Here is a 16,528-nt window from a genome sequence, read left to right on the forward strand (position 1 = left end):
TGTTCTCCACTCTGATCTGATCATTAACTTTGGTTCACTTACCTATTACTTTTTTTTTTTTTTTTTCTCAAATTTTTATTGTCAAACTGATGTACAGAGAGGTTACAGTATCATACGTTGGGTTACCTATTACTTTTAACTCATGAATTTCTTGACTACACTGAGACCTCAAGACCCCCAATAAATTCATTAATATTATGCTTTTGTTGGCACATAGCTTACATTTCATGGTCCAATCACTATAATCATTTACTTGCAAAAACTTAACTCCTTTCGCTATTTTTCACTCCATTAACTCACTTGGCTCACTTCCAACCATGGTTAAATTCAAGTACCTCCTTGGTGTGTTTTGCAGCACAATGTTGCTTTACAAAAGATGCACAGAATGTAAACTGGTATCTCTTTAAATTTGGTCAGGATTTTTCAAGTGAGGCTGTGCATTTGAATACTGCTCAGGAGTTCTACCACTTCCTACTAGTGATGCTCTCTGTTCCTATTTATTGATTCCAATCCTATTTATTCAATTCCAACATTCTTGCTGTTAATTCCCTATGGGAAAGAAAGCATTTCATTTGTACACAAAGGAAATGAAAGTGAGCCAAACAACTGTTTTGTGTCAGGTGTGGGTTAATATCTACAGAACCTTCTATAACTACTAGACTATCTGGGACACTTATTTTCACACTAGGAAGAATAAAAGGTTCAAAAACCTTGTTAAGTCAGAGAGTATTGTTCTATCATTTACCTATCATCTATCTACTGACCTATCTATCTATCATATATCTCCTTAACATGTGTCACTCATAAGCTTATTTTTGTAAATGTTAAGAAGATTTTGGTTCCCTTATCTTCTCTCTTTAATTTGTTTCTAGTTATTCTACCTGAGACTTCAGATGTCTTCCCTTGAACTTCTATGCTGCTTTGCACTAAAGGTTTCAAAGTCAGCTGCCAGAGTCTTTTCTTCCTCTCTATCCCTCAACCTCTCCTTAGGCATTGCCTGAGTGAAGGAAATGAAAAACCTACCAGGAATACTTTTTCTTCTACATGCTGCCCAAACTTCCACAGTCTCAGTCACCAATGTAACCCATACTGCCATTGACCTTCCCCTTCTCAGCGCTTTGAAGCAAGCATGTCTGTGTGCGGCATTCTTCTCAACTGTTCTTTATGCTTTATCTATGCAACTGCACTTCAAGTTCCAAAGGGGCAGGCATGGGTAAAGAGCCTGGATTAGGTCATGCCTTATGATATTCTTTTATCCGTACTACAGCCTTTTTTGCTCACAGTTGACCCTTTACATTCCCACTAGATGACTGTACTAGTTCATACAGGCCAGTGGTAAGCTGAGATAGCAAAAAATTGATGATAAGCAGAAAAAAATGACACAAAGAAGTGTGGGAAATGAAAGAAGTGGGCAGTGGGAACACAAATCTCAGGGAAATGACATTCAGTGTAGATCTCTGGCTGAGTTGGCTGATCGTTTCCTTAGAAACCAGACAGAATAAGATTTGTCATGACTCCTTCCCAGAAATGGATATGATTTATTAAATTTTAGTATAAGAAGAGTTAAATAACATCACCACCACAACACACATACACAAACACAGACACATATACACGCACACACATTATCCTGAACAAAGTATTAGAAAGAATTAGTCCAATAAACATAGTTTAAGTTCCCTCTTATAAGTGAAGGCATATGAAGCTGGTTTTACAGACTTAATGTGGAATCAAATAAGTATGAGAATTAAAGATAAAAATGAGCCAAGTGATGAAGACATATTGCAAGGGACAGCAGAAGAGACAGTCTTAAGTGCATTCACTGTGTCACACTGAAAAATCTCACAGAGGAAGGAGGTTCTTGCTTTCTGAATAAGACAGCCAGAAAAAGAGCAGGCAACAGCTTATGAAAATATTGTGGGAGGGAATCAAAGTGATCTTGTACCTGCAACATGTTAAGATGATAAAGACTAGAATACAAAGCAACCAATTGCAACAGTCAATTTCATTGGAATGTTACAAAACCTAGGGTGTAGAAGCTAGAGAGCCCGTGACAAGTAATATACATAAAGAGACTCTGCAATTCTTCTAAATGGAAAAAGAAATCAGAAAATATAGCAGCTCAAGGAGGCACCTAGTTCCAATGTAAATATTCTTTAAGGGAGAATGGCAAAAGATTACCTTTATACCAGCAATGGTATAGAATGGTGGTCTCTATAACTATGGTCTCATACAAAGGGAACATATGATGTGACATAGTCACAAATGGAAGGAAAAATTCTTTTTCAGAGACAATTGGAAAGGACATATTTACCCTTTATAAAAATGTGATTGGACTTGGAGATGTAATGGCAATCTAAAGCCAAAGAGACCAAGGGGCTGATTCAGGCTGTAGTATACATCGGACACAACAGTTGACTGTGGATTTTGTTCCATGTAACACTTTTTAAAACCTTCCACTTAAATATAAGATTTATAACTCTTCATCAGAAAAACTCTAAAACTCCTTTTACTCCAGGGAATTCTAGCATCCCTTTCCATCTTAATAGACATTAAAAAAACAAAAAGAATTCCATGGTCAAATAATCTTGAAAACCAGTTACTAAAACAAGATCAAATCTTTACAGCACAACTCCTCTCTTCATCTCTACCTCCATAGTTCTCCTGTCTATATGAAAAACCAAAGTTCTTTGAAATGGTCCTAAAGTGGGATCACTTTTCTCCTGTTCCAGTTGTGCTCTCCAAATGTATCAGAAAATTCCTTGAACTATCCTCAGTGTCATTAATATGACAATACACATTGTGAATCATTAATTTGAAGGAAAACATGGTGTATTTTATTCTCATTTAGAGAAGCACTGCTCTACAATAATAAGAGTTAGCTATTTGCTTTCTTCACCTTTGTTGTATTTATGATATAACTCAATGCATATATATATATATATATAACACAATACAAAGATGTGATTTTTGTCTCATATCTAAGTTGGAAATAGTTTTAGATAGGAAAAATAGTGACTTTTTATTGCTTGTAGTATCCATCACAGCAGTTCATTGATCAGATCCTTCATAAATATCTGCTGAATTAAAAAGGAATGAATTACTTAAATTGCTACATTCGTTTTGGAGTTAGAGAGAAAAGAACCAGAAACATGAATGTAAAACATGAAAGGAGGGCTGGGAATATGGCCTAGTGGCAAGAGTGCTTGCCTCCTACACATGAAGCTCTTGGTTCAATTCCCCAGCACCACATATATGGAAAACGGCCAGAAGGGGCGCTGTGGCTCAGGTGGCAGAGTGCTAGTCTTGAGCGTGAAGAAACCAGGGACAGTACTCAGGCCCTGAGTCCAAGGCCCAGGACTGGCAAAAAAAACATGAAAGGAAGGACAGTTTGGAATCATAGGGAACTATATTTGTCTTTAATGTGTGAAATGACATGGGACTTTGAAAGGAAATATTTTTAATGTCACTATTAATTATTCTGAGAAAAGTTATAAGGAAATGGAATTATTCATTCACAATAATATCATTATCTTCAATTGTTAAATCAAATTTACATTAGTGACTAGATTTTTGCTGCCTAGAGTGAGTGAGGTTTCGGGAATTTTATTCAACAATTAACATTATGAAGTCCATAACTTCATTAAAAATAAAGATGGATTAAAATAATGAGATTTTCCATGTTCTGTAAGATGTACAATTGCAAAATATGATAGTTCAGACATTCTGTCTGACTAATGTGTATTTCATTTGTCTAACTATGCTACCAAAGTCCAGTTCTACAATAAATTTCTCACACAATTGTGCAAGGCTTCGCATTTGGTGATAATACATTCTGTACACAGACACAGCTCTCAGCACAAACTTTTCTGGAACTCTTTCAGCTAAGGCCTGACTCAACCTTTTGTCATCATGGAAAGAGACATAAATGAGACTGTTTTAAGGATAGATGATCTTCCTAAGGAAAAAGAGTCTTCAAAATAGAAGTTAAGCTGGCAGGTAATAGATGTAGGATCTACGAAAAGGGCTGGCCTCTCACTGGATGAAATATGCCAAGAAAAAATGTGATTTTTGGCCAAAAAAAAGATGCAAGAATAGAAGTGATAGCAAATTTAAGCCACTGTGTTCATGAGAAGGACAAAGGCTGTGGGGAAAATCAGGGCTGGGACAAATAGTGCTGGATAAATAAACACCTACAAAAAGAGAAAAAAAGAGAGAAAGAGATTACTGAAATTATTGACAAGGGGTTTGCTAAAGGACTTGGTCAGGCTTCTTTTCAGACTTAAAAGCAATGAATCGGGCCCCATGTTTAAGTCTTCTAGGGAAATAGCCATAAAATGTGCAGTAAAAAAGAAAGATAAATAATATTCCTAAAATTTAATTAACTTCTATCTTTTATTTTGCCCAGTTTAGTGCTATGCTACACTCCTGATGTGAACAATCTAGACATTGTTCCATTAGTATATTTCACTTTTATAACAAGCCTCACAATTTACTGGTTTTATTTAGGGTAATGCACTCATATCTGACATATTTACATCATTCCCATTTATTATTAAAAACAATGTTATGCTTAGGTATTGAGGATCAATAAGACCTCCATAATGTTTATACCATCATATCTTTTATGGCAATCTCAGAGTGTTTCAGGTTTGTTTTTATAGGTGGTTTTTTAAAAAGGCAATTTTATAGCCTTTACTCTATCTTGGGTGAAAGACTGGCTGGCAAAAATTCCTTGAGTATCTTTGCAAAAATCTTCATGAACTCAACAAATATATGGAAGAAATTTTGAGTAACTATTTAAAGTGGATGCTTCCATCATTTCTGTTACATTTCCCTAATGTATGCAAATTATCATGTGAGTTCAAACAAGCATTCGTGTTATCATTTTCCTTTCTTTCCTTCTCTTTTCTCCTTTCTTTTCACATTCTCTCCTTATTTTTCCTTCCTTCCTTCCTCCCTTCCTTCCATTATTCTTTCATTCATTCTCTCCTGGCTTCTGTCCTTCCTTCTTCTTTTGAGGTAAAAATTACTTCAAGGAATGTTTCATATTGTTAATACTGCCGTTTATTTCATTGATTGCAAATACTAATGATAAATCTATGGCTGAAACCAATCTCTCTTGTATCAAATGTATAATTGCAATCAATACAGCAAACAAAACCTCAGGATGTATAATCAGCAAACAAGTTTGTGTGTGTGTGTGTGTCTGTGTGTGTGTGTGTCTGTGTGTCTGTGTGTCTGTGTGTCTGTGTGTGTGTAGGCCCACAATACCTTAAAACTTATATAAGGCAAAGTTTCTCTGTTATCTCTAGATGGGAAGATGAATGTATTAAGTAAGACTTTTCTGATTATTCTTTTTAAGGTGTCTGTTTCACTGTATTTTATTATAGATTGTGCCACATTAAACCATGTAACATTTTTTTCCCAGGTCCTGAAGCTTGAACTCAGGGTTTGGGCACTGTCCCTGAGCCTCTTTGTGCTCAAGGCCAGCACTTTACCACTTGAGCCACAGTGCCACTTCTGGCTTTGTCTGAGAGGTTTATCGGAGATAATTCTCACATACTTTTCTGCCTGGGTTGATCATTATCCTCAGATCTCAGGCTCCTGAGTTGCTAGGATTATAGGCTTGAGCCAGCAGCACCCCAGCTAAATTCTGTAATTTAATGTGGCATTAAATTGTGCATATTAAATTTGCAAGTCCAAAAATTCCTAAACAGTTTTATGATTCTATCTAAATAAAAGCAAAATTAAGAAGACAAAACACCAAAGTAAATGAAAAGTTTCACATTCTCTCCTGCTCTTATTGAGGATTTATGGGAGGTAAGGGGCCTATGTTTGAGAAAATGGCTTTACAGGCTTCTTCGTGAGTTTTCTTTCTTCTTTTCCTTTGATTGCTAAATGAAATTTCTGACCTATCCGGTGACTGGGGTAGGGAAGATCAATGAAGGATACAGAACTTCATAGTTGCTTAGGATAAATCAAGTCTGAATTGGTGTTTACTACAATTTCATTGGTCCTTCAGAGAACCACTTGACCGAGATATCTTACCTGCACGCTTGCCCTTATTGAATGAGTGCCATGACCTCAGTTCCTTAGAATTATAGATATTTTCTGCTTTTCTCAACAGATGTTGCCACTCACCTTCAGAAGACTCTATGGACAGGATCTAACATGACTTCATGCTGCTCTGGGTTTGAGTGACACAGATCCATGGGAACCACACACATTATTTGTTCTAACAAATTCCTGGAGAACAAGCTAATCCCAGGGCAGTTACCTTTTACCCTGGCCCTAGTCAACTATGTATACCAACTTCACAAACACACATCAAAGTGACTTGACTGTATGAACCTATTGAAATCATTCTCAGTAAGATTCTTCTAAACCTTCCTCACAGACCTTTTCAACTTGGTTCTTAGCACCATTGATATGCATGAGACATCTTAAATTTTCTATTCCACTCACACTTAGCTTTCTATCCATGCAAGTTCTGGAAAGTCTATCACAATTTAATTTTGTTTCTTCCTTCCCTGAACAGGATTAGAAAGGGTGAGTAAAGAAGAAGAAAAATTATGGAAGCTAACTTTTCCGATCAAGAATTGAATGCCTTAATTAAAACAAACCAGCAAACAAACAAACAAAAAAAAACACTAATGAATACATCAAATGTGCTTAAATTATGCCAGCAACTTATTAGTGAAAAAATGACTGTCAAAACAAATAGTCTGTTTTAGAATTGAATTACTGTGAGGCCAATGAAAATTAACAGGTGATTCTATGCAGATTCCTTTGAAGTTAAATTCTCATTCCAATTTTTTATGAATGAATTTCATTTTTCTTTGAGTCTGAAAGAAGGTCGAATTTCAAAGAGTTGGAGTACCTAGTTAAAATCGCATTAAAAATTGCTTAACATGTAATAGCTTAGTTAATAGGCCTTTCCCAATCTCTTTGGAAAATGATTCATAAAATATCATTGATATAGCTTAAGCCAAAACTTAAAAAATAGCAAAATAAAATATAAACAATCAAGATTAAAAACTATGTTAATAAACATAAAAGAACATTATAATGCTAGCAAATAGGAAAAAAATATCATGTTAAAGGTCTACAACCAGAGAAAATCACAGTACTGAACAAATTATGACATGCACTTTTAGTGATTACTGAGGGCTCAGCTTTACCCACAGAATGAGGCTGGACATTGCTGAAGGTAAGAAGATAATGTAGACTTGTGTGATCTAGAATATGTAACACAATGGAATTCATTAGTCTGTTGTTTCCAAGACTTTAATCTTCTTACAAGTGATGAGTTTTTCTTATTTTATGACACAGGTTTTCTGAGGACATGCACCCTCTCCACCTAAAGATTCCAGTTCCAAACGGCTGACATGTAGTTCAACCATGCCTAGCACTGGAAAGCAGAAACTTGAGGAGCCACAACTGGAGTAACTGTGTCAGTCAGAAGTGTCATTAGGTAACAGCCATGTCTGCCTCATATTCTACTGTTATCCAACTCAGCATAGAGCTTGTACACAGTGCCCTTTCAGTACACACATATGAATAAGTGAATGAGTGTGGTTAAGCTTCACAATAAGCAATACAAGCCAAACGTCACATAAAAATTGATAAATATTTGCATTTCCATTATGACTATAAATGTTGAACATTTCTTCATGTGAATATGATTGTATAATATTTTACGAAATTAACTTCAAGAACTGTAAATGACTTTGTTGTTGTTTCTGTTGTCTTTCCCCTTTCTCTTGTTTGTAAGCTTGTACTTAGGAGGAGAATGGGAGGCACAGAAAAAGTAGAACCAAGTGTGAACAAATACACCAATGGTACTCACAGGGACAGGATAGAAAAACTGACAGTAGGTGAGGGAAGGGGAGATATAGTTCAAAAAGAAATGTACTCATTACCTTTCTTATATAACTGTCACCCCATTGTATATCACCTCTGCAATAACAATAAGATAAATTTATTAAAAATTTGTAAAAACAGCCAATTTTTCTCTTCAGGTAGCAGATTTTCTTGGGAAAAATTAGAAGATATTATAGATGACCCAGCCCAAAGTGCTGCATTAAGAAATGTTCTTTGTGGAATGGAGTTTGGAACTAAGCAACATTGACTCCTCTCTTCGTCCTCAGGGTAAGTTCATTCTCTCTATTCACTGTGGTATCTGGGCTTTAAGGACTGGCCCTCTTTCCTATGAATGAAGTCATTATTACCTCTAAGAAAGACATGGAACTCCATGAAGCGCACCCAACACAGAATTCCTCTGATACACAAGTGAAATAGCTCTTCTTAGAACTCTTATTAAGGCAAATTAATTCATAGCTCTGATAATGAAAGACATAAAAATTTCTATAGAACCAGTGGAGCACATAAACAAGTGACTATTCTTCCTTTCCTTCCAGAACAGAGTCACTGATGCTGATCTTCATGGAAGCAGTAAAGATTCTAAAAATCGTTTTTGAGATTTTTTTTTTTAGGAGTTTTGAGGCAACTTCAAACATGTCACAGCCTCACGGACTTCCAAAAGTAGTTACTTACCATTTTTAGAGTAAAATAGAAAAGCAAGTTTAATGATAAAAATGAAACGAGTAGTTTAGCCATGAAATATTAGAAAATTTTAAAGCACGAATGTTATTAGGTTTGGTAGGAAAAAATTGGCTAAAAAGGTAAAATAAATGTAATAGACATAACAAACAGGGAAGGAAAGAAAACACTAGATATCAAAAAGTCTTGAGAGAGAGGTGAGAAATAATGGTAATATTAGAGATCTGGCAGTGATGAGATTGGAACCTGGGAAGGCAGAAGTGGCCTAGAAGCTTGGTATGACTGAGGTGGAGGGGTTGCCCAGGAAGGAGGACAGTTAGGGTGCGATAGAAGGGGATACAAAACTACTATTTAGGAAGTTGAGTAAGACCAGCCTGGAAATGTAGAAGTAGAGCTCTGGGAAAGTAAAAACATGAGGACTATAATTCGAGAACTGTGTGCACTGATGTGTCATCAGCAAGCAAAGTGACCTGGAACATGCCATTTACCTTCTCTTGAACCCGTCACACATTGATGTGTGAAGCTCAGTGGCTTTTAAGATTCCTCTGGTTTTCATTTTACAGCTATTTGAGATTTTAATGGTCAAGCTGAGGATGATAGAAAAGAAGAAAAGAGGAATGGGGAGTTTTCCTCAGAAGTTCAGAAAGAAAAGAAGCAGGGTCCAGAAATAAAAGTTCAAGGATGGATATTTAGAATCAATCTACTTTCCACTCCATGTTAAGAAGAGATATAAACCTCTAGTGATTCACTTAAGATGGTCAACTGTACCCAAGAAACTGAATTTTTTTAAAATTGTAATTTGTGATACATAAAAGCCCCTTTCCTTTAATGATTTTACTCTGCTTTCAAGAAATTATGTACTGTCCAGTAAGATAGATAGATAGATATCTATCTACCTATCTATCTAGCTAGCTAGATAGATTCTAGCTAGCTAGATAGATAGGTAGGTAGATAGATAGATAGATAACCTTACTCTTCAACTAGTCCTAGACAGAGTTCTACAAAGTTTAGAATCTTAATAAAATGACATTTCACTTGGACTTTTGGGTTCCAAATTGAAATCTTCAGCTACCATCACTTTTGATGTGTGTGTGTGTGTGTGTGTGTGTGTGTGTATGCATGTGTGTGTGTGTGCAGAGAATGGCAGAAATAAGTGAGATTCCTACAAAGATGCACCTAGACACATAGTTGTATGTATGTGTATATTTGTTTTTCAATTTTTGTGTGGACATGAAAATAATTGGTACTTTTCCACTACCACTCCCAAAAGATTGTCAGATGGAAAAGGGAAGAACACAATCCTTGAGTCCCCTATGCTTCCCTACCACTTTTGATCCACACAGCAGCGTTTTAGACTGATTCCATTGTTAACTCCTTCCCTCTAGGGAAGGCACTGTCACTGTGACATTTTTCCTGTTATCCATTTTTTCCTGTATATTTATTGCTATATAATTCCAATCAATATTCAATTAGTTAAACCAACACTCAGAGTCTGATATGGAAGAACTGTGGGAGGTGTTCTACTTTGTTAGAGACAATAAAGGAGCTAGGTTTAAAACATCTATTTACTTGGAGAACAATAAGAATAGTTATTCAGCTTTCTGTCCCAAGAGCCTAGAGCACTATCTTTATTTAAAGCAAAAAGCAAATATGAGCTCGGTGCTGGTGGCTCACCCTTATAGTCCTCCTATGTGGATGCTGAGATTTGAGGATTGGTTCAAGGCAAGTCTGGGCAGGAAATTTCATAGAGACTCTTATCTACAATTAACCACCTGCATCCCAGAAATAGAGCTGTGGCCTAAAATGGTAAAGTGCAAAAATGATCAGGGACAGTGCAAAGGCCCTGAGTTCAAGATCCATGAATACCACTACCAACAACAGAAGCAAGGATTAGTACAGCAAGAAACATATTTTAATATCCAGGAGTCAATTGTTAATATTTTTTATCTAGAATGTGAAAAGAAGATTACTCTGATATAACTGAGGATAGATATGTTTGTTTCATAACTGAGTTAAATTATGACCTTATAGAGATTTATTGAAGATAATTTCTAAGAACACTGAGAATGGTAACTTTCATATTGCCACTTTAGAAAATAATATGATGTTAAAAAAAATCAGAACTCTAGAATACAAAATTCATCCCATTTACCCTTATGAGTTAGACTATTTTCCAATATTCTTTTTAAAAAACATTTCAAACATTTTTGTTTAGAACAAGAGAAATGAAAACACAGAGCCATGTACCTGTGTCTGTTTAGGACCAATGTCCATTCTTTTAAGAAGGTCATTTAAAAACGCAGTGACACTTTCCCAGGGGTAGATGCTGTTGGAACCATCCAGCACGATGACTATGTCCAGCTGGGTGCCACACTCTGCAATAAGAAGAGATGAGTATGAAAACTCAGACCTTCTTTTTTTTTTTTGTCAGTCCTGGGGCTTGAACTCTGGGCCTGAGCACTGTCCCTGGCTTCTTTTTGCTCAAGGCTAGCACTCTGCCACATGAGCCACAGCGCCACTTCTGGCTTTTTTCTATATATGTAGTGCTGAGGAATCAAACCCAAGGCTTGATGTATATGAGGAGAGCACTTTTACCATTAGGCCATATTCCCAACCCTCAGACCTTATTTTGAGAGGAGTGAAGAATTTTCATGGCAGGAAGAAATTCATTTTAATTGGCAAGCTGATATACTACAAACTAGATCTATTGCTTTTATAATTAGAAAATAAAGTGACTTTAGACAAAGGAAAGGAGGTAATAAATGTTCATTGCATTTGTCTAAAGTTGGTTTGGGTTTACACCAAACAGAGCCACTTCTAATTTTCATTAATTTTGCATCTGAAAAGGTTCTCAATGGGAATTTAAGATTTTTTTTTTTTTTTGACCAGTCCTGGGCCTTGGACTCAGGGCCTGAGCACTGTCCCTGGCTTCCTTTTGCTCAAGGCTAGCACTCTGCCACTTGAGCCACAGCGACACTTCTGGCCGTTTTTTTCTGTATATGTGGTGCTGGGGAATCGAACCCAGGGCCTCATATATATGAGGCAAGCTCTCTTGCCACTAGGCCATATCCCCAGCCTCTCAATGGGAATTTGATATGATATTTTTATTCTGAGCATACCTCACATGAAATTACTTTCCTCAGATAAGCTCAACCTTCAAGTACAAGTAACATGACTAGTAGAAGTTTAAACATGACTCTGTAAAGGTTATTTAATATCACTTCCAAAAATAGCAGTGCAGTTTTGTTATATACTGACAAAGCAAACATTTACTTAAATTGTTAACGGTGACAGATGAAAAACATGCTTGTATCTTTTTGGTATGCTTCTGTATACGCATATGCCTCATTAATTGCTTGTGCTTTCCAAACATGCAAGAATATTGCATAAAATATTTACCTTGTACAGGGGCAAAGGAGTTCATCACTTGAAATGTGGGGCTGATGTCAGAGCAGATTCCAGTTGTGTAATGCAAATGTCCACATCTATAGGCATATAAAGGCCCACATGCCTTTTAAAAAAATTGAAAAAATTAAAAACTGTAAGGATAAAAATAACAGATTTTTAAAGATGTAGAATGGTGATGTTCCTGTTGTAACAAAGTGATATTATTCTTTTCTTTCTTACCAGAAACCCCCCCTTTGGGTTGGTGACTAAAGTTGATCCGAAGGTCATATTCTCTTTTACATCTGTGACATTGGGAATCGATGTATTTACTACAAAGAAGAACACATTTGTATGAGTGTGAAAATAAGTTCCGACAAGTGAAATTGTCCTCTCTCTGACAGATTCTATGTGTTTTGTTCATATCATAGCACATTCTTCTTTTGGTACACCCAGTAGACTTGCACTGTTACTAAGGAACACAGTGAACTAGAGGAGCTGACTGGCTGGCCGAGGTCCCAGAAACACTGTCTGTATCATTGTTTCCAATAGTTTGGCTGAACTGTAAAAGAACCAGAACTACCAGGGCTATGAGAGACAGATTGCTTTTCACACTTTTTGGCTAATTAAAACAAATCAGATAAATAGTTTTATAAGACTGTAAATGAAAAGCAATCTGATATTCTTCTTTATAAACAACCAGCAATGAAATGTGATTTCTGCGATGGAAAGAGAAGATGTGTAACCAGAAAAGAAAGATCAAATGTAAACAAAAGTTTAGCATGATTTTTCCAAACAATGAAGGTTGGAAGGAAAACTAGAGCAAGCCTAGAGAAGTGGCCAGGAAGCTGGGGTGAAGGGGATTGGATGAAAGGAGTACACTTGACATTCAGCATTCAAAGTTGGAATGATGGGACCTCCAGTGTGCTAACCTGACAAAGTGGCACAATTCAAGTTAAAGATTTACCTCACTGGTCATATATCTAGAAGGTGGTCCTTACCTGAAGACCATATCTCTGTCTTCATATCTATAAACTTAATGTGGATAACAAGCATGCACCTGTATTCCCATCTACATGGGAGGTGATCAGGATGATCAAGGTTTGAGGCTGTCTGGGCAAAAAGTACGTGAGACCTCATCTGAACTATATGGGAATATATAGGTAGAAGAATTATGGCTCTAGGCTAGCCCCAGACACAAAACAAAACCAGAAACCAAATAACAACCAAACAAATCCCATGAAATCTATCTGAAAAATAACTAAAGCAAAAAGGGATTGGAGTAAAAATCAAAGTGCATAGTGCCTGCCTACCAAGGTTGATATCCTGAAGTCGAAGCTCAGTACTGTAGTAGTAATAAAAAATATATATAAAAAAATAGTGGAGCTGGGAACTGGCTTAGTGGTATAGTGCTTGCTTAGCATACATGAAGCCCTGGGTACGATGCCTTAGCACCAAATAAACAGAAAAAGGCAGAAGTGGTGCTTTGGCTTAAGTGATAGAGTGCTAACCTTGAGCAAAAAGAAGCCAGAAACAGTGCGCAGGCCCTGAGTTCAAGCCCCAGAACTGGCAAAAACAAAACAAAACAAAACAAACAAACTACACACACACACACACACACACACACACACACACACACACACGTATATAATTAAGAAATTAGTAATGAAGCAGAGATTCCTGGTCAGTCTAACATGGTAATCATAACATTGGCTTATATTCAAGACTTTTATTTTTTCTATACCTGGAACTGGGCTATATATATATTGGCCTTAAATAATCTGAATGTGAGTTTTTCTTACAGAAAGGCTGAGCTAGGATCAGCATGCTGGGATCATCAGAGGGCACAGTAGAAACTTCTAACTATTCTTGATATAGTTTAAATATCTATGCTGGTTTTAGAAACAACTGCAGCTTCCATTAATGGAGGAGTAGCTTCTTTCACAGCAACTGTTTTGCTGATGATAATTGTAAATTCTAGTGAAAAGAGGAAAATAGGTATGAAAGAACCACATAAGGCAAAGGAAAACAACCCCAGACAGAGAGACGCTAGAGAAGAACCTGGAAGAGGAAGAGGAGATTGACACTGTTTAACTTGCTTTTGTGTTATGCAGGAGATGTAGCAAAAACTGCTGCTTTTCACTGCAAAAAAGTCAGAATCTAGTCATTAAGTTCAGCAAAATAAAATTGTTGATACAAAAACTTAAGACACAAACGTACATTAGGACCTAGAACTTCCATTCTATCTTTAAAAATATAATCTTGATTATGAGCTCTTTTGCTCAAGGCTCTACTACTTTGAGCCACAGCACCACTTCTGGGTTTTAAGTGGTTTATTGAAGATAAGAGTCTCAAGGGGACTTTTCTGCTCAAGGTGGCTTCAAATTAATCATCAGATCTCAGCCTGGTGAGTAGTTAGGATCACAGGTGTGAGCCACCAATGTCGATGCCGTACAACATAAGCAATAAATTTGGTATTAGAATTCACTTTCAAGGTACTATTGACTCACACCTTTTGATCCTAGCTGTTCAGGGCTCTGAAGCTGGAGGATTCAGCCCTGGAAATCCTCATGATTCCATCTCCAAAAATAATTATCAAAAAGCATGGCTCAAGTGGCTAAGCCCATCAAGAGCAAGACTCTGAGTTCAAACCCCAGTACCAGAAATAAATTGTTTCTGTGATATTCAGTATTTTGTAGAACATTGGTTACACTGGAATTCCTGGATTATTCTAAAGCAATTTTTTGCTCATATTCCAACTGCAGTGATATATCTATCATATGTATCTGTTTTATTATAAATTTATCTCATTGCTCTTTTATGATAATATCTCGTTCTCTTAACAAACTCGATCATACTTTTTCTTTTTCCATTTCTGTGTGAGACACAAGCATTAAATTGAATTTTATGGAAGAATTGTGATGAATAGGTCTATTCGGCAAAGTTCTTTTATGTTACCAGTTGTTTACAAAGAATTCTGAACAACTAGGGGTGTCAAAGGTTGTAAATCTAGTAAAAACGAAAATTTAAATCTAAGGATGTTTCTTGATAGTTACAAAAGCAAATTAAGAGCAGAGGGGATCAAGATGTCATTCTATGTGATGTTGGATGTTTACTGAAGAATGATTCTAGATTACATCTAATTTCTTTTATCACTTGAACATTTATTTTCACTGACAATAGTGAAGATGAGTAAAAATGAGATTTAATATATTGTTTTTAACTTTACATACCTGGTAGATCCAACTTTACACAAGGTAATGATCCACCTCTCCCCACTGGGCATTTATAAACATCTCCAGTTCTGGTTTGGGGCTGACCAACTAAAGGAGAACCAATAAGCACCCTGAAAGTTAAAATAAAATCAATTCACATTTATGAACTAGAAGAATTGTTTTGTCTTAATTATTTTATGATGAATTCCCAGACAGTTGACAGAAGCCTCCATAGACATAATAAAATAGTCATCGTGTTGGTAATTTAGTATTATTTAAAAAGGCAAACTCCCTTCCCCAATCTGGAAATTGATGTGAAATTATGATTTTCATATATGAATAAGAAAAATCCCAAAAATTAACCTTATATTTTATATACCATTTGTTTACCATTCTTTTAAAGTTTGGATGCTGAAATAATATTTATTGGCTAAGTCTGCCACTGCACTCTTTTTACAAAAGACCCATAAGCATACGAGATTTTCCAATGAGAAGCTGATCATTCAGAGAAAATATTAACATGAGATAATAAGTTTAATATAAACATGTCCTAGTTTATAAGCATTTAGGTATGTTGGAGGATAGAAATGTCTTACTGAGTTCTTAAAATTCTGAAATCACTATAATAGTCAAGTCACTAATGAAAAAGTACAGTGATTTAACAGTCTCCTAAATATCTTCAGAAATAAAATAGAAATGTGGTTGGATGTTACGTTATTTAGTGGATTCAAGTTGCTGGTTGGTTGATGGCTATATCCAAAGACTTATTTCTTGCTACAAAAGGACTCTATCATACACCGTAAACTTTTGAACTTCTGGATTGTCTTAAGCCATATCTTTACTAATGAATTGAATAAAGACAAAAAAGCATTAGAATATTTAAAAGTATATATCTACATAGGGAGCTTGGCATTTCAGTTTAGCTGTACATTAGACGAAACAACCATAGACGAAACAACCATAAAGTTAATAGGAACCTAAGTAAACAACATTACTAAACTGCACACTGCTCTCTCTATTAGCACAGGATGTGGGAAACCTCATTTGATGGGAGTTCATGTGAAAAAGTCATGGTGGATTTCGTCAACAGCATGTAAACATGAGCCAACAGTGTATTTCAGTGCCAAAAATGCTAATGTGACCTTGGGCTGCCTTGCTGGAAATAGATGCCTGGTCAAAGAAAGTGATATCCCTTCTGTGCTCTGCACTGATTAGGCCATGTCTACAAGCTTCAGATTTAGTGGGACATAGACACAATGGGATGTATTTAGGAGAATGACTCAGATGGTAAAGAGCCTGGCAGTTTTGTCAGGCAAATGATTTTCATGGGAAAGTTAAAATATTTACTATGAAGTGAAATGTCT

At 36.1% G+C, this 16,528-nt stretch overlaps 1 protein-coding gene across 1 annotated transcript in view; it reads right to left on the reverse strand.

Annotated features, from left to right (window-relative positions):
• Itga1 (integrin subunit alpha 1) overlaps positions 1–16,528 on the reverse strand; it is a 139,790-nt gene that overhangs the window by 57,977 nt on the left and 65,285 nt on the right. The window contains exons 3-6 of the mRNA XM_048368185.1: positions 15,183–15,295; positions 12,193–12,281; positions 11,965–12,076; positions 10,813–10,940 (exon numbers count right to left, since the gene is read on the reverse strand). Coding sequence (XP_048224142.1) covers positions 10,813–10,940; positions 11,965–12,076; positions 12,193–12,281; positions 15,183–15,295 — 442 coding nt within the window. The remainder of the gene's footprint in view (positions 1–10,812; positions 10,941–11,964; positions 12,077–12,192; positions 12,282–15,182; positions 15,296–16,528) is intronic.

This window comes from Perognathus longimembris, chromosome 19 (genome assembly GCF_023159225.1).
Source record: "Perognathus longimembris pacificus isolate PPM17 chromosome 19, ASM2315922v1, whole genome shotgun sequence".
NCBI lineage: Eukaryota > Metazoa > Chordata > Mammalia > Rodentia > Heteromyidae > Perognathus > Perognathus longimembris.